Source organism: Scyliorhinus torazame, chromosome 27 (assembly GCF_047496885.1).
Source record: "Scyliorhinus torazame isolate Kashiwa2021f chromosome 27, sScyTor2.1, whole genome shotgun sequence".
Classification (NCBI taxonomy): domain Eukaryota; kingdom Metazoa; phylum Chordata; class Chondrichthyes; order Carcharhiniformes; family Scyliorhinidae; genus Scyliorhinus; species Scyliorhinus torazame.
Genome location: NC_092733.1, coordinates 40,962,076 through 40,981,169, shown reverse-complemented (window position 1 = coordinate 40,981,169; position 19,094 = coordinate 40,962,076). Strand labels below are relative to the sequence as shown.

Here is a 19,094-nt window from a genome sequence, read left to right as displayed (position 1 = left end):
GGGAGGGAGCAGGGTGAGGGAGGGAGCAGAGTGAGGGAGGGAGCAGAGTGAGGGAGGGAGCAGAGTGAGGGAGGGAGCAGAGTGAGGGAGGGAGGGCGGAGTGAGGGAGGGAGCAGAGTGAGGGAGGGAGCAGAGTGAGGGAGGGAGCAGAGTGAGGGGGGGAGCAGAGTGAGCGAGGGAGCAGAGTGAGCGAGGGAGCAGAGTGAGGGAGGGAGGGCAGAGTGAGGGAGGGAGCAGAGTGAGGGAGGGAGCAGAGTGAGGGAGGGAGCAGAGTGAGCGAGGGAGCAGAGTGAGGGAGGGAGCAGAGTGAGCGAGGGAGCAGAGTGAGCGAGGGAGCAGAGTGAGGGAGGGAGCAGTGTGAGGGAGGGCAGAGTGAGGGAGGGAGCAGAGTGAGGGAGGGAGCAGGGTGAGGGAGGGAGCAGTGTGAGGGAGGGCAGAGTGAGGGAGGGAGGGCAGAGTGAGGGAGGGAGCCGAGTGAGGGAGGGAGCAGAGTGAGGGAGGGAGCAGAGTGAGGGAGGGAGCAGAGTGAGGGAGGGAGCAGAGTGAGGGAGGGAGCAGGGTGAGGGAGGGAGCAGTGTGAGGGAGGGCAGAGTGAGGGAGGGACGGCAGAGTGAGGGAGGGAGCAGAGTGAGGGAGGGAGCAGAGTGAGGGAGGGAGCAGAGTGAGGGAGGGAGCAGAGTGAGGGAGGGGGTGTAATCCCGTAGGGTTGTGAGGGAAGAGCGAGTTTAAGAGACGAGCTGTATTGTTCTCCGGAGAGTCTCTCTCTCTCGCAGGGTCAGACTTAAAACTTCCCTCAGAGTGAGGATTGGCTGTTGCACTAATACACAGAGGCCGATACGAGAAATCGACCTCTGAATAACACCTCTGTGTACACGTTGGGTGATAACACCCAGAGTCTAGCTCCACCTGACCCAATGAGAGAGAGTATACTGTCCAACTCTGGGTGAACATCCCAATGAGAGAGAGTATACTGTCCAACTCTAGGTGTACACCCCAATGAGAGAGAGTATACTGTCCAACTCTCGGTGTACACCCCAATGAGAGAGAGTATACTGTCCAACTCTGGGTGTACATCCCAATGAGAGAGAGTATACTGTCCAACTCTGGGTCTACATCCCAATGAGAGAGAGTATACTGTCCAACTCTGGGTGTACATCCCAATGAGAGAGAATATACTCTCCAACTCTGGGTGTACATCTCAATGAGAGAGAGTATACTGTCCAACTCTGGGTCTACATCCCAATGAGAGAGAGTATACTCTCCAACTCTGGGTGTACATCCCACTGAGAGAGAGTATACTGTCCAACTCTGGGTGTACATCCCAATGAGAGAGAGTATACTGTCCAACTCTAGGTGTACATCCCAATGAGAGCGAGTATACTGTCCAACTCTGGGTGTACATCCCAATGAGAGAGAATATACTCTCCAACTCTGGGTGTACATCCCAATGAGAGAGAGTATACTGTCCAACTCTGGGTCTACATCCCAATGAGAGAGAGTATACTCTCCAACTCTGGGTGTACATCCCACTGAGAGAGAGTATACTGTCCAACTCTGGGTGTACATCCCAATGAGAGAGAGTATACTGTCCAACTCTAGGTGTACATCCCAATGAGAGCGAGTATACTGTCCAACTCTGGGTGTACATCCCAATGAGAGAGAGTATACTGTCCAACCCTGGGTAAACATCCCAATGAGAGAGAGTATACTGTCCAACTCTGGGTCTACATCCCAATGAGAGAGAGTATACTGTCCAACTCTGGGTCTACATCCCAATGAGAGACAGTATACTGTCCAACTCTGGGTATACATCCCAATGAGAGACAATATACTGTCCAACACTGGGTCTACATCCCAATGAAAGAGAGTATACTGTCCAACTCTGGGTATACATCCCTCTGAGAGAGAGTATACTGTCCAACTCTGGGTGTACATCCCAATGAGAGAGAGTATACTGTCCAACTCTGGGTCTACATCCCAATGAGAGAGAGTATACTGTCCAACTCTGGGTGTGCATCCCAATGAGAGAGAGTATACTGTCCAAATCTGGGTGTACATCCCAATGAGAGAGAGTATACTGTCCAACTCTGGGTATACATCCCAATGAGAGAGAGTACTGTCCAACTCTAGGTCTACATCCCAATGAGAGAGAGTATACTGTCCAACTCTGGGTGTACATCCCAATGAGAGAGAGTATACTGTCCAACTCTGGGTGTACATCCCAATGAGAGAGAGTATACTGTCCAACTCTGGGTGTACATCCCAATGAGAGAGAGTATACTATCCAGTGATGACTCTAGATACAAACTAAACAATAGAATTAAAGTCTTGTTCTGTGAGATTATCTTTGACGTCAGTTGGAAGGTGATCAAAGAGAAGGTCTTCAATGATGAGATTGTTCCTCTTCAGTAAGACACAATTGCCAATTTCAGGCGGAATTCTCTCTAAATGATTTCCTTTCAGCTCGAGGTAAGTGAGTTGCGTCAGCTGTCCGATTTCAGGGGGCATGTGACTGATGCAGTTCTGCCCCAGGTGTAAAGTCTTCAATTTGACACAGTGGAACATCTGCAGGCACAAAGCCTCCACCTTGTTCTTGGTGATGGAGAAGTGCTGGAGGTTCTCGAGCAGGTGGATCTCTGGCGGGACGGCAGTGAGCAGGTTGTGGCTGAGGTCGAGGTGCCGCAGCTTCCTCAGGGTGAAGAGGGCGGAGGGCAAGGACTCCAGCTTGTTGCTGGAGAGGTAAAGCTGCTCGAGGTTCTTGATGAGGCTGATGGTGGTGGGGATGGAAACGATGGAGTTGTGCCAGAGTCGGAGACAGGACAACCTCTTGAGGTGCTGGAAGCTGATGATCTCCTCGATGGTCTGAATGTTGTTGGATTTCAAGTCTAGTTTCTGCAGGCTGGCCAGGCTGAAGACGGCGTGGGGAATCCTCTCCAGCTCACAGTTCTGCAGCTCCAGCTCAGAGAGGTTGATCAGCTTCTTTAGGTTGTTAAGGACCAGCAATTTGGTGCCGTCATTCTGAATGACCAGCTTGGACAAGTGTGCGGCGAGCTCCATAACGTTCGAAGGGATCTTGGAGAGGTTGCTCTTCATGATGAGAATCTTGAGATGCCTCAACTCCTTCAGGGATTCCAGGCCAATGGCCTTGTTGGACTCCGAGTTCAGGTTGCCCGAGAGGTGCAGCTCTGCCAGGTTTTTCAGGGAATACGCCCAGAGTGGGATCTCCCCAATGTCGGTGAACTTGATGTGCAGGATGTGGAGGTGGTCCCGCAGGAAGTTGAAGGCGATCTGGTCAACCTTGGCCGGGCAGTGGTAAAGGTAGAGCTCCCTCAGAGCCAACATCTGGGAGATCTTGGCCGGCAGTCGCACATCGGGGATTAGCTCCAGTTTCAGCACCTCCAGGTCGCTCATGTCAAAGACGGCTTTGGGAATGCCGGAGAGCATGAAGAGCTGCAGCTCTAGCTTACCCTGCATGTTCTTTGAGACGTGCTGCCTCAGCTTCTCATAGGTCCACTCGTGGTTGAGGTTCATCTGCAGCAGTTTGCTTTCGCACCCTTCGGACAGGAAGATGGCGAACCTCTTTGAGTAGAGCTGATCGTATTGGTCCACCATGTGGAGGAGGAAGGCAAAGTCGTTCTTCACGTCGGGGATGTCACTGAAATTACTCTCCTCGCGTACCTTCTCAAAGGAGTATTCCTTCAACGAGCCCCGGAAGAGCCAGAACAAGGTGTAGAGGCACACCATTCCATACAGAGCGATCAGAATAATGTAGCTAATCAGGAGCTTCTTCAGCATGTAGGCCATGCTGTGTGTACAGAAGAAGACGGAGTAGCCAGTGACGTTTTTGATCTTGGGCTCACAGATGTGTTCAAACGTAATCGAGTTGACAAAGGTGAAGGTGTAGCACAGGATGACGAGGAACTTGAGCGCCTTTACCACTGTCTGACCCACGTAGAACTTGTAGATCAGGTCCCCGTCCTCGGTGTGGGCCCGGAACCGGCGCACCTTCTCGAAGAGAGCCTTGGCCTGCTCGCCGTCCTGCTTGTCCAGGATGTTCATCGATGGCGAGCCGCTGACCGGGGGTTCAAAGGTCACCTCGGGGCAGGAGGTCAGCGAAGAGCTGGTGTCGGAGTTCTCACTGGGCTCCAGCGTCACTGACTGGAACATTTTGGTCCGGTTCTGGCTGTTCTCCGAGTCCTCGTTGGCAGTCTCCGACACCGCTTTGGTAGTCCAGGGAGACTCGAAACACTTGCCCAGTATGGAGACAAAGTGCTCCACTTTGGAGGAGGTCTTGGGGAACTTAAACCAGAAGTTGCCACTGACCAGAAGGATGATGGTGTGGACGAGGGCTATGTAAGGGAAGTACTTTGAGTACCAGGGCAGGGCCTTCTGGTAACACACTTGGCTGATGTAGACATACTGCTGATAATCCAGGTTTGTCTTGTAACCTCTGACCTTTGGCAACCTGGTTGGAGGTGACGATTTGGTTTCCGTGGGGCCTGAGGGTTTTCTCCCTGTCCCCAAAGACCTTGCTCTCGCTCCATTCTCAGGGCTTAGAGCAGGAGGTCTGGCCTGGTGAGACCGAGGTACAGTCACAGGCGGTACAGGCGGCGAGCTTCTGTTCAGGCCTTGCACGTGGTCGCAGGGCAGACACACGACCTTATCCTTCGTGATGAGCAGAGTTGCGGACAGGAGCGACACCATCAACATGATGACCACCAGATAGTCCATCAGAACATCCCACCAGGGTTTGAGGAGGCGGTGAGTGGGCTGACTATCTGAGAGAGTTGCGAGTTCCGTCAGAGTGATCATATCTGCGGGAAAGAACGGGAATGTTAACAGTAAGAATTTTTAAAAACTCTTCGCCACCTCTCCCCACATCCCGAGGAACACTCACTATCTCCTCTCCACCGCGCTTAACCCTGTGAAACACTCACCATTACACCTCCCTCTTCCCTGGGAGGGTCCTTACCAATCCCCCCCCACCACCACGCCAGTGCCCTGTGGGTCTCGCTCCACTCCCTGGAGCACTCTAACACTGGGTCACCTACCAACTACCCCATGGGACTGGGCCACACCTTCTGGTGCACAATTTGTTATGGGCCAGGGTTCAGAGAGCCCCAAAGTGTAGCGTGGAGTTCACCTGACCCACAACGTTTACTAGATTGTGGTCTGGGAGCACACGGCCCACTCTACAGGTGTGGGACAGCAGAAATGGAAAAGTATTTTTTAAAGCAAAACAATGTTTATTCTATGAACTCAAGTTAACCTTTTTAAAACATACAGTGAACACCTTAGCAACCATTAATTCAAATACAACCCCCAAAGAATACAACACTAAGTAATCCTTAATAACTTCCCAAACAACATCCAGAAGACAAAAGAAACACCTTTTAACAGAAGCACATCAGGTTCACATTCACTACTGAGAACATTTATAATTCTGAATTCACCAAATGAGACAAGTCTTTTCATGGCAGAGATATCAACAGTACACCTGCTTTGTCTGGCTTCAGCTCCAACACTGAAAATGAAACCAAGAAAACACAAACACACCCAAGCTTTCTCAAAGTGAAACTAAAAAGCAGAGCCAGAGCTCAGCTCCACCCACACTCTGACATCACTGCAGTAACATGAGCAGTCACTCATTTCTAAAAGTGCCATTCTCATAACAAATAGGACTGGACACCCTCTCCTCCCGCCCTTTAATGTGGGCCTGGGCCCTCACCCCACCCCCTGTCCCCCCTCCCCTGGTGCCCTGTGGACTGGGACCTCTCCCCACCACCCACCCACCCCCCTCGGTGCCCTGTGGACTGGGCCCTCTCCCTCCCCCCCCCCCCCCCAGGTGCCCTGTGGAATGGGCCCTCTCACCACTCCCTGGTGCCCTATGGACTGGGCCTTCACCCCACCCCCTCCCCCGGTGCCCTGTGGACTGGGCCCACGCCCCTGCTGCCCTGTGGACTGGGCCCCCTCCCCAACCCTTGCCCCCCCCTCCCCTGCTGCCCTGTGGACTGGACCCTCTTCCCACCCCCTGCCCCCCCTCCCCTGGTGCCCTGTGGACTGGACCCTCTTCCCACCTCCTGCCCCCCCTCCCCTGCTGCCCTGTGGACTGGACCCTCTTCCCACCCCCTGCCCCCCCTCTCCCGGTGCCCCGTGGACTGGGCCCTCTCCCCACCCCCTGCCCCCCTCCCTGGTGCCCTGTGGACTGGACCCTCTTCCCACCCCCTGCCCCCCTCCCTGGTGCCCTGTGGACTGGACCCTCTTCCCACCCCCTGCCCCCCTCCCTGGTGCCCTGTGGACTGGGCCCTCTCCCCACCCCTTGCCCCCCCCCTACGCCGGTGCCCTGTGGACTGGGCTTTCTCCCCACCCCCTGCCCCCCCTCTCCCGGTGCCCTGTGGACTGGACCCTCTTCCCACCCCCTGCCCCCCCTCTCCCGGTGCCCTGTGGACTGGACCCTCTTCCCACCCCCTGCCCCCCTCCCTGGTGCCCTGTGGACTGGGCCCTCTTCCCACCCCCTGCCCCCCCTCTCCCGGTGCCCTGTGGACTGGACCCTCTTCCCACCCCCTGCCCCCCTCCCTGGTGCCCTGTGGACTGGGCCCTCTTCCCACCCCCTGCCCCCCCTCTCCCGGTGCCCTGTGGACTGGGCCCTCTCCCCAACCCCTGCCCCCCTCCCTGGTGCCCTGTGGACTGGGCCCTCTTCCCACCCCCTGCCCCCCCTCTCCCGGTGCCCTGTGGACTGGACCCTCTTCCCACCCCCTGCCCCCCCTCTCCTGGTGCCCTGTGGACTGGGCCCTCTTCCCACCCCCTGCCCCCCCTCTCCCGATGCCCTGTGGACTGGACCCTCTTCCCACCCCCTGCCCCCCTCCCTGGAGCCCTGTGGACTGGGCCCTCTCCCCACCCCCTACCCCCCTCCCTGGTGCCCTGTGGACTGGACCCTCTTCCCACCCCCTGCCCCCCTCCCTGGTGCCCTGTGGACTGGACCCTCTTCCCACCCCCTGCCCCCCTCCCTGGAGCCCTGTGGACTGGATCCTCTTCCCACCCCCTGCCCCCCTCTCCCGGTGCCCTGTGGACTGGGCCCTCTCCCCACCCCCTACCCCCCTCCCTGGTGCCCTGTGGACTGGACCCTCTTCCCACCCCCTGCCCCCCTCCCTGGTGCCCTGTGGACTGGACCCTCTTCCCACCCCCTGCCCCCCTCCCTGGAGCCCTGTGGACTGGATCCTCTCCCCACCCCCTGCCCCCCTCTCCCGGTGCCCTGTGGACTGGACCCTCTTCCCACCCCCTGCCCCCCTCCCTGGTGCCCTGTGGACTGGACCCTCTTCCCACCCCCTGCCCCCCTCCCTGGAGCCCTGTGGACTGGGCCCTCTCCCCACCCCCTGCCCCCCCTCTCCCGGTGCCCTGTGGACTGGACCCTCTCCCCACCCCCTGCCCCCCCTCTCCCGGTGCCCTGTGGACTGGGCCCTCTCCCCAACCCCTGCCCCCCTCCCTGGTACTGATATTAATCACAATGCCATGCGAGGCCTGTGAGACACTGGTCCGGCCCAATATAGTCCAAAGCGTTGGCCACCTAATTTTACCACGGAGACAGCCTCTAAATCATTCTAATTTATAACAAATCAAACAAAATGACATGTATTTTGTTTAAAGGCAGTTTCCCGGAATTGTGGTCCCTGTGTGAAAGCCAGGGGCATTTACTACAGCAGCACTGTGTGAGGAAACCGGAGCACCCGGAGGAAACCCACGCAGACACGGGGAGAACGTGCAGACTCCGCACAGACAGTGACCCAAGCCGGGAATCGAAACTGGGAGCCTGGAACTGTGAAGCCACAGTGCTAACCACTGTGCCAGCGTGCTGCCTATGGGCCAGGTGCTGGAAAAAGGGATTAGAACAGTTTGGGGGTTGTTTTTGACTAGCGCAGACGCGATGGGCCGAGAGGCCTTGTCTTTGCTATAGATCTCTGTGACTATACAAATGTGCGGCCTGTCCTCATCAATAAGCCTCAAGTGAATCCGTGCCTGAACCTACTTTGATAACGATATATCCTTCCTGAGGTCAGATGCTCAGGACGGAATGAATTTCCCAGATATTGTAGGTTGTTTTCGCTGGAGGAGAGAAGACTGAGGGGCGACCTGATCGAGGTGGACAAGATTCTGAGGGGCATGGACAGGGTGGAGAGGGAGCAGCTCTTCCCCTGAGTTGAAGGGTCGGTTCCGAGGGGGACACAAGCTCAAGGTGAGGGACGGGAGGTTTAGGGGGGATTTGAGGGAAAAGCTTTTTCCCCAGAGGGTGGTGAGGGTCTGGAACGCACGGCCTGGGAGGGGGGGAGAGGCGGGTCGCCTCACATCCTTTAAAAAGTACCTGGATCAGCAGTTAACGCGTCCCAACATTCCAGGCCCGGGGCCAAGTGCTGGGAATGGGAATGGGTCGGCAGGTCGGGCGTTTCTCGTGTCGGTGCAGACTCGATGGGCCGAAGGGCCCTCTGTGCTGCATTAGAAACATAGAGAATAGGAGCAACAGTAGGCCATTCGGCCCCTCGAGCCTGCTCCACCATTCAATATGATCATGGCAAATTCCGTATCCCACTCCCGCTCTCCCATCCCCCTCGATCCCTTTATCCACAAGGGCCGGGTCCACAAGGAACACGTCCACAAGGGCCATGTCCAGCTCCCTCTTGAATATATCCAACAAACTGGTCCCAGCAGCTTTCTGTGGGAGAGAATCCCACACGGTCACAACTCTGAGAGAAGAAGCTCTTCCTCATCTCAGTCCTGAATGGCTGACCCCTTATTCTCATCGTGTGACCCCTAGTTCTGGACGTCCCCAACATTGGGAACATTCTTCCCGCATCCAGCCTGTCCAGTCCCATCAGGAATTTAGATGTTTCTATGAGATCCCCTCTCATTCTTCTAAACTCCAGTGAGTACAAGCCCAGTCCATCCAGTCTTTCTTCACCGGTCAGTCCTGCCATCCCGGGAATTAGTCTGGTGAACCTTCGCTGGACACCCTCAACAGCAAGAATGTCCTTCCTCAAACTAGGAGACCAAAACTGCACACAATACTCAGTACTGACCCTCTGACAGTGCGGCATTCCCTCAGTACTGACCCTCTGACAGTGCGGCATTCCCTCAGTACTGACCCTCTGACAGTGCAGCACTCCCTCAGTACTGACCCTCTGACAGTGCGGCATTCCCTCAGTACTGACCCTCTGACAGTGCAGCACTCCCTCAGTACTGACCCTCTGACAGTGCGGCATTCCCTCAGTACTGACCCTCTGACAGTGCGGCGCTCCCTCAGTACTGACCCTCTGACAGTGCAGCACTCCCTCAGTACTGACCCTCTGACAGTGCGGCATTCCCTCAGTACTGACCCTCTGACAGTGCAGCATTCCCTCAGTACTGACTCTCTGACAGTGCGGCACTCCCTCAGTACTGACCCTCTGACCATGCAGCACTCCCTCAGTACTGACCCTCTGACAGTGCTGCACTCCCTTAGTACTGACCCTCTGACAGTGCAGCACTCCCTCAGTACTGACCCTCTGACAGTGCGGCACTCCCTCAGTACTGACCCGCTGACAGTGCAGCACTCCCTCAGTACTGACCCTCTGACAGTGCGGCGCTCCCTCAGTACTGACCCGCTGACAGTGCGGCACTCCCTCAGTACTGACCCTCTGACAGTGCGGCATTCCCTTAGTACTGACCCTCTGACAGTGCGGCACTCCCTCAGTACTGACCCTCTGACAGTGCAGCACTCCCTCAGTACTGACCCGCTGACAGTGCGGCACTCCCTCAGTACTGACCCTCCGACAGTGCGGCACTCCCTCAGTACTGACCCTCTGACAGTGCAGCACTCCCTCAGTACTGACCCTCTGACAGTGCGGCACTCCCTCAGTACTGACCCGCTGACAGTGCGGCACTCCCTCAGTACCGACCCTCTGACAGTGCGGCATTCCCTTAGTACTGACCCTCTGACAGTGCGGCACTCCCTCAGTACTGACCCTCTGACAGTGCAGCACTCCCTCAGTACTGACCCGCTGACAGTGCGGCACTCCCTCAGTACTGACCCTCCGACAGTGCGGCTCCCTCAGTACTGACCCTCCGACAGTGCGGCACTCCCTCAGTACTGACCCTCTGACAGTGCGGCACTCCCTCAGTACTGACCCTCTGACAGTGCGGCACTCCCTCAGTACTGACCCTCTGACAGTGCAGCACTCCCTCAGTACTGATCCTCTGACAGTGCGGCACTCCCTCAGTACTGACCCTCCGACAGTGCGGCACTCCCTCAGTACTGACCCTCTGACTGTGCGGCACTCCCACAGTACTGACCCTCTGTCAGTGCGGCACTCCCTCAGTACTGATCCTCTGACAGTGCGGCACTCCCTCAGTACTGACCCTCCGACAGTGCGGCACTCCCTCAGTACTGACCCTCTGACTGTGCAGCACTCCCTCAGTATGACCCTCTGACTGTGCGGCGCTCCCTCTGCACTGACCCTTTCTGAACATGTCCATTTCTGAAAGAGGGGTGATGCGGTAGATTAAGTGGCTGCTGACTTGAGTCACAAGCAAAACAATCTGTGTTTCCAGGCGCCTCCTTCACACAGTGTGTGACTGGGACAGTGCGGTCTGTCAGTGTGTGTGGGCACAGCTCCATTTGGCTGCACGCTGCCCCTCAGAGAGGGCACTGTGCCTACCACCAACATTCACCACTGGCTCTGCTGCTATACCTGTTCCTGGCCTGTCCTCCGCCTTGCACCTTGGGAGATCAGGAAACCATTGTTCAAAGTGACAGGAGGCAAACCCTTGTGGTACTGGCTTTATATTAAGCCCTGCACATGCTCAGCCACGGAGAGGGGAGTGGCCATGGGAGGGGGACATGGTGATCTAGGAGATAGCCAGATGATGGGGGTGGGGGGAAGAGGGACAAACATCCTGGTTCAATGGAAGGCCATTGCAGTTTGCCGTAAACACTTCAAAGTCATGCATGGGGGCCACACGAGGGCTGCTGACCTGCGTGAGTGAGGAGATTCTCCAGTTACAGGATTCAGACACACATCAAACAAACAGATCCAATATCGAGAGTGACGGCTTTGGGAGCAGTGCAGGGTCCTCACCCATCCCAGTGGAAACACAGACCCTGCACCATCCTGTCCAATAGAAACACAGGACCCTGCACCTTCCTGTCCAATAGAAACACAGGACCCTGCACCTTCCTGTCCAATAGAAACACAGGACCCTGCACCTTCCTGTCCAATAGAAACACAGGACCCTGCACCTTCCTGTCTAATAGAAACACAGGACCCTGCACCTTCCTGTCCAATAGAAACACAGGACCCTGCACCATTCTGTCCAATAGAAACACAGGACCCTGCACCTTCCTGTCCAATAGAAACACAGGACCCTGCACCATCCTGTCCAATAGAAACACAGGACCCTGCACCTTCCTGTCCAATAGAAACACAGGACCCTGCACCTTCCTGTCCAATAGAAACACAGGACCCTGCACCTTCCTGTCCAATAGAAACACAGGACCCTGCAACTTCCTGTCCAATAGAAACACAGGACCCTGCACCATCCTGTCCAATAGAAACACAGGACCCTGCACCTTCCTGTCCAATAGAAACACAGGACCCTGCACCTTCCTGTCCAATAGAAACACAGGACCCTGCACCATTCTGTCCAATAGAAACACAGGACCCTGCACCTTCCTGTCCAATAGAAACACAGGACCCTGCACCTTCCTGTCCAATAGAAACACAGGACCCTGCACCTTCCTGTCCAATAGAAACACAGGACCCTGCAACTTCCTGTCCAATAGAAACACAGGACCCTGCACCATCCTGTCCAATAGAAACACAGGACCCTGCACCATCATGTCCAATAGAAACACAGACCCTGCTCCATACTGCCCAATAGAAACACAGGACCCTGCACCATTCTGTCCAATAGAAACACAGGACCCTGCACCTTCCTGTCCAATAGAAACACAGGACCCTGCACCTTCCTGTCCAATAGAAACACAGGACCCTGCACCTTCCTGTCCAATAGAAACACAGACCCTGCACCTTCCTGTCCAATAGAAACACAGGACCCTGCACCATCATGTCCAATAGAAACACAGGACCCTGCACCATCCTGTCCAATAGAAACACAGGACCCTGCACCTTCCTGTCCAATAGAAACACAGGACCCTGCACCTTCCTGTCCAATAGAAACACAGACCCTGCACCTTCCTGTCCAATAGAAACACAGGACCCTGCACCATCATGTCCAATAGAAACACAGGACCCTGCACCTTCCTGTCCAACAGGAACACAGGACCCTGCACCATCCTGTCCAATAGAAACACAGGACCCTGCACCTTCCTGTCCAATAGAAACACAGGACCCTGCTCCATCCTGTCTAATAGAAACACAGGACCCTGCACCTTCCTGTCCAATAGAAACACAGGACCCTGCACCATCCTGTCCAACAGGAACACAGGACCCTGCACCATCCTGTCCAACAGGAACACAGGACCCTGCACCTTCCTGTCCAATAGAAACACAGGACCCTGCACCATCCTGTCCAATAGAGGACCCTGCACCTTCCTGTCCAATAGAAACACAGGACCCTGCACCATTCTGTCCAATAGAAACACAGGACCCTGCACCTTCCTGTCCAATAGAAACACAGGACCCTGCACCATCCTGTCCAATAGAAACACAGGACCCTGCACCTTCCTGTCCAATAGAAACACAGGACCCTGCACCTTCCTGTCCAATAGAAACACAGGACCCTGCACCTTCCTGGCCAATAGAAACACAGGACCCTGCAACTTCCTGTCCAATAGAAACACAGGACCCTGCACCATCCTGTCCAATAGAAACACAGGACCCTGCACCTTCCTGTCCAATAGAAACACAGGACCCTGCACCTTCCTGTCCAATAGAAACACAGGACCCTGCACCATTCTGTCCAATAGAAACACAGGACCCTGCACCTTCCTGTCCAATAGAAACACAGGACCCTGCACCTTCCTGTCCAATAGAAACACAGGACCCTGCACCTTCCTGTCCAATAGAAACACAGGACCCTGCAACTTCCTGTCCAATAGAAACACAGGACCCTGCACCATCCTGTCCAATAGAAACACAGGACCCTGCACCATCATGTCCAATAGAAACACAGACCCTGCTCCATACTGCCCAATAGAAACACAGGACCCTGCACCATTCTGTCCAATAGAAACACAGGACCCTGCACCTTCCTGTCCAATAGAAACACAGGACCCTGCACCTTCCTGTCCAATAGAAACACAGGACCCTGCACCTTCCTGTCCAATAGAAACACAGACCCTGCACCTTCCTGTCCAATAGAAACACAGGACCCTGCACCATCATGTCCAATAGAAACACAGGACCCTGCACCATCCTGTCCAATAGAAACACAGGACCCTGCACCTTCCTGTCCAATAGAAACACAGGACCCTGCACCTTCCTGTCCAATAGAAACACAGACCCTGCACCTTCCTGTCCAATAGAAACACAGGACCCTGCACCATCATGTCCAATAGAAACACAGGACCCTGCACCTTCCTGTCCAACAGGAACACAGGACCCTGCACCATCCTGTCCAATAGAAACACAGGACCCTGCACCTTCCTGTCCAATAGAAACACAGGACCCTGCACCATCCTGTCCAACAGGAACACAGGACCCTGCACCATCCTGTCCAATAGAAACACAGGACCCTGCACCTTCCTGTCCAATAGAAACACAGGACCCTGCACCATCCTGTCTAATAGAAACACAGGACCCTGCACCTTCCTGTCCAATAGAGGACCCTGCACCTTCCTGTCCAATAGAAACACAGGACCCTGCACCATCATGTCCAATAGAAACACAGACCCTGCTCCATACTGCCCAATAGAAACACCGACCCTACACAATCCTGTCCAATAGAAACACAGGACCCTGCACCTTCCTGTCCAATAGAAACACAGGACCCTGCACCTTCCTGTCCAATAGAAACACAGGACCCTGCACCATCCTGTCTAATAGAAACACAGGACCCTGCACCTTCCTGTCCAATAGAAACACAGGACCCTGCACCATCCTGTCCAACAGGAACACAGGACCCTGCACCATCCTGTCCAATAGAAACACAGGACCCTGCACCTTCCTGTCCAATAGAAACACAGGACCCTGCACCATCCTGTCTAATAGAAACACAGACCCTGCACCTTCCTGTCCAATAGAAACACAGGACCCTGCACCTTCCTGTCCAATAGAGGACCCTGCACCATCCTGTCCAATAGAGGACCCTGCACCATCCTGTCCAATAGAAACACAGACCCTGCTCCATACTGCCCAATAGAAACACCGACCCTACACAATCCTGTCCAATAGAAACACAGGACCCTGCACCTTCCTGTCCAATAGAAACACAGGACCCTGCACCTTCCTGTCCAATAGAAACACAGGACCCTGCACCTTCCTGTCCAATAGAAACACAGGACCCTGCACCATTCTGTCCAACAGGAACACAGGACCCTGCACCTTCCTGTCCAACAGGAACACAGGACCCTGCACCTTCCTGTCCAATAGAAACACAGGACCCTGCACCTTCCTGTCCAATAGAAACACAGGACCCTGCACCTTCCTGTCCAATAGAAACACAGGACCCTGTACCTTCCTGTCCAATAGAAACACAGGACCCTGCACCTTCCTGTCCAATAGAAACACAGGACCCTGCACCATCCTGTCTAATAGAAACACAGGACCCTGCACCTTCCTGTCCAATAGAAACACAGGACCCTGCACCTTCCTGTCCAATAGAAACACAGGACCCTGCACCTTCCTGTCCAATAGAAACACAGGACCCTGCACCATCCTGTCTAATAGAAACACAGGACCCTGCACCTTCCTGTCCAATAGAAACACAGGACCCTGCACCATCCTGTCCAACAGGAACACAGGACCCTGCACCATCCTGTCCAACAGGAACACAGGACCCTGCACCTTCCTGTCCAATAGAAACACAGGACCCTGCACCATCCTGTCTAATAGAAACACAGGACCCTGCACCTTCCTGTCCAATAGAGGACCCTGCACCATCCTGTCCAATAGAAACACAGACCCTGCTCCATACTGCCCAATAGAAACACCGACCCTACACAATCCTGTCCAATAGAAACACAGGACCCTGCACCTTCCTGTCCAATAGAAACACAGACCCTGCTCCATACTGCCCAATAGAAACACCGACCCTACACAATCCTGTCCAATAGAAACACAGGACCCTGCACATTCCTGTCCAATAGAAACACAGGACCCTGCACCTTCCTGTCCAATAGAAACACAGGACCCTGCACCTTCCTGTCCAATAGAAACACAGGACCCTGCACCATTCTGTCCAACAGGAACACAGGACCCTGCACCTTCCTGTCCAATAGAAACACAGACCCTGCTCCATACTGCCCAATAGAAACACCGACCCTACACAATCCTGTCCAATAGAAACACAGGACCATGCAACATCATGTCCAATAGAAACACAGACCCTGCACCTTCCTGTCCAATAGAAACACAGACCCTGCTCCATACTGCCCAATAGAAACACCGACCCTACACAATCCTGTCCAATAGAAACACAGGACCATGCAACATCATGTCCAATAGAAACACAGACCCTGCACCTTCCTGTCCAATAGAAACACAGGACCCTGCACCATCCTGTCCAATAGAAACACAGAACCCTGCACCGTTCTGTCCGCACACATGAGTGCGGCCTCAACCGGGACCTGGGATTCATGTTGCATTACATTCATCCCCCACCATCTGGCCTGCGAAATCCTACCAACTGTCCTGGCTTGGTACAATTCACACCTCTTTAACCTGGGGTTACCCCATCTCTGGATCTGTAAAGATTTAATCACCTGCTAATGCTCGTATTCCAAGCATTGTCTGGCATCTTTGAATCAGTCTATATATATGTTTCTGGAACCTCTTCATTCACCTGAGGAAGGAGCAGCGCTCCGAAAGCTAGTGACATCGAAACAAACCTGTTGGACTTTAACCTGGTGTTGTAAAACTTCTTATTGTATAATAGAAACACAGGACCCTGCACAAACTTGTCCTGCGTGTTAACTGCGTTGAATGTGTTTTATTCTTCACTCGTGGGATATTAGTAAAATTGTCAGATGGTGACATATTGAAGAATGATATTCATTATTATTTGTCACAACAACTTGCAGTTATTTAGCCTATTTGACATCAAACATCCCAAACTGCTTCACTGGAGTTTATCAACATTTGGTAGCTAGACACGTTCGTAGATGCTTGGGATGGGCGACTCCACCTCTCGGTCAGAGGTGGGTTCTAAGCTGCGTCATAGTGAAGGGAGGTGGGTTCTAAGGTGCGTCATAGTGAAGGGAGGTGGTATCTAACGTGCGTCATAGTGAAGGGAGGTGGGTTCTAAGGTGCGTCATAGTGAAGGGAGATGGGTTCTAACGTGCGTCATAGTGAAGGGAGGTGGGTTCTAAGCTGCGTCATAGTGAAGGGAGGTGGGTTCTAAGCTGCATCATAGTGAAGGGAGGTGGGTTCTAAGGTGCGTCATAGTGAAGGGAGGTGGTTTCTAACGTGCGTCATAGTGAAGGGAGGTGGGTTCTAACGTGCGTCATAGTGAAGGGAGGTGGTTTCTAACGTGCGTCATAGTGAAGGGAGATGGGTTCTAAGGTGCGTCATAGTGAAGGGAGGTGGGTTCTAACGTGCGTCATAGTGAAGGGAGGTGGGTTCTAAGCTGCGTCATAGTGAAGGGAGGTGGTTTCTAAGCTGCGTCATAGTGAAGGGAGGTGGGTTCTAAGGTGCGTCATAGTGAAGGGAGGTGGGTTCTAAGGTGCGTCATAGTGAAGGGAGGTGGTTTCTAAGCTGCGTCATAGTGAAGGGAGATGGGTTCTAACGTGCGTCATAGTGAAGGGAGGTGGGTTCTAAGGTGCGTCATAGTGAAGGGAGGTGGTTTCTAACGTGCGTCATAGTGAAGGGAGGTGGGTTCTAAGCTGCGTCATAGTGAAGGGAGGTGGGTTCTAAGCTGCATCATAGTGAAGGGAGGTGGGTTCTAAGGTGCGTCATAGTGAAGGGAGGTGGTTTCTAACGTGCGTCATAGTGAAGGGAGGTGGGTTCTAACGTGCGTCATAGTGAAGGGAGGTGGTTTCTAACGTGCGTCATAGTGAAGGGAGATGGGTTCTAAGGTGCGTCATAGTGAAGGGAGGTGGGTTCTAACGTGCGTCATAGTGAAGGGAGGTGGGTTCTAAGCTGCGTCATAGTGAAGGGAGGTGGTTTCTAAGCTGCGTCATAGTGAAGGGAGGTGGGTTCTAAGGTGCGTCATAGTGAAGGGAGGTGGGTTCTAAGCTGCGTCATAGTGAAGGGAGGTGGGTTCTAAGCTGCGTCATAGTGAAGGGAGGTGGGTTCTAACGTGCGTCATAGTGAAGGGAGATGGGTTCTTAGGTGCGTCATAGTGAAGGGAGGTGGGTTCTAAGCTGCGTCATAGTGAAGGGAGATGGGTTCTAAGGTGCGTCATAGTGAAGGGAGGTGGGTTCTAACGTGCGTCATACTGAAGGGAGATGGGTTCTAAGGTGCGGCATAGTGAAGGGAGGTGGGTTCTAACGTGCGTCATAGTGAAGGGAGATGGGTTCTAACGTGCGTCATAGTGAAGGGAGGTGGGTTCTAAGCTGCGTCATAGTGAAGGGAGGTGGGTTCTAACGTGCGTCATAGTGAAGGGAGGTGGGTTCTAACGTGCGTCATACTGAAGGGAGATGGGTTCTAAGCTGCGTCATAGTGAAGGGAGGTGGGTTCTAACGTGCGTCATAGTGAAGGGAGATGGGTTCTAACGTGCGTCATAGTGAAGGGAGGTGGGTTCTAAGCTGCGTCATAGTGAAGGGAGGTGGGTTCTAACGTGCGTCATAGTGAAGGGAGATGGGTTCTAACGTGCGTCATAGTGAAGGGAGGTGGTTTCTAAGCTGCGTCATAGTGAAGGGAGGTGGGTTCTAACGTGCGTCATAGTGAAGGGAGATGGGTTCTAACGTGCGTCATAGTGAAGGGAGGTGGTTTCTAAGCTGCGTCATAGTGAAAGGAGGTGGGTTCTAACGTGCGTCATAGTGAAGGGAGGTGGGTTCTAACGTGCGTCATAGTGAAGGGAGGTGGGTTCTAAGGTGCGTCATAGTGAAGGGAGGTGGGTTCTAAGCTGCATCATAGTGAAGGGAGGTGGGTTCTAACGTGCGTCATAGTGAAGGGAGGTGGGTTCTAAGCTGCATCATAGTGAAGGGAGGTGGGTTCTAACGTGCGTCATAGTGAAGGGAGATGGGTTCTAACGTGCGTCATAGTGAAGGGAGGTGGGTTCTAAGCTGCGTCATAGTGAAGGGAGGTGGGTTCTAAGCTGCATCATAGTGAAGGGAGGTGGGTTCTAACGTGCGTCATAGTGAAGGGAGGTGGGTTCTAAGGTGCGTCATAGTGAAGGGAGGTGGGTTCTAAGCTGCGTCATAGTGAAGGGAGGTGGGTTCTAAGCTGCATCATAGTGAAGGGAGATGGGTTCTAACGTGCGTCATAGTGAAGGGAGGTGGGTTCTAAGGTGCGTCATAGTGAAGGGAGGTGGGTTCTAAGCTGCGTCATAGTGAAGGGAGGTGGGTTCTAAGCTGCATCATAGTGAAGGGAGATGGGTTCTAACGTGCGTCATAGTGAAGGGAGATGGGTTCTAACGTGCGTCATAGTGAAGGGAGATGGGTTCTAACGTGCGTCATAGTGAAGGGAGGTGGGTTCTAAGCTGCGTCATAGTGAAGGGAGATGGGTTCTAACGTGCGTCATAGTGAAGGGAGGTGGGTTCTAAGCTGCGTCATAGTGAAGGGAGATGGGTTCTAACGTGCGTCATAGTGAAGGGAGATGGGTTCTAACGTGCGTCATAGTGAAGGAAGATGGGTTCTAACGTGCGTCATAGTGAAGGGAGGTGGGTTCTAAGCTGCGTCATAGTGAAGGGAGATGGGTTCTAACGTGCGTCATAGTGAAGGGAGGTGGGTTCTAAGGTGCGTCATAGTGAAGGGAGGTGGGTTCTAAGCTGCGACATAGTGAAGG

The 19,094-nt window shown here is 54.0% G+C and overlaps 1 protein-coding gene across 4 annotated transcripts in view; it reads right to left on the bottom strand.

Moving 5' to 3' along the window:
- Nucleotides 1-797: 797 nt before the first annotated feature.
- Nucleotides 798-19,094, bottom strand: part of LOC140403367 (volume-regulated anion channel subunit LRRC8D-like) — a 54,105-nt gene continuing 35,808 nt past the window's right edge. For all 4 annotated transcript variants that reach the window (XM_072491276.1, XM_072491278.1, XM_072491275.1 and 1 more), the window contains one exon: nucleotides 798-4,814. In XM_072491276.1, coding sequence (XP_072347377.1) covers nucleotides 2,308-4,812 — 2,505 coding nt within the window. In that variant the 5' untranslated portion in view covers nucleotides 4,813-4,814 and the 3' untranslated portion in view covers nucleotides 798-2,307. The remainder of the gene's footprint in view (nucleotides 4,815-19,094) is intronic.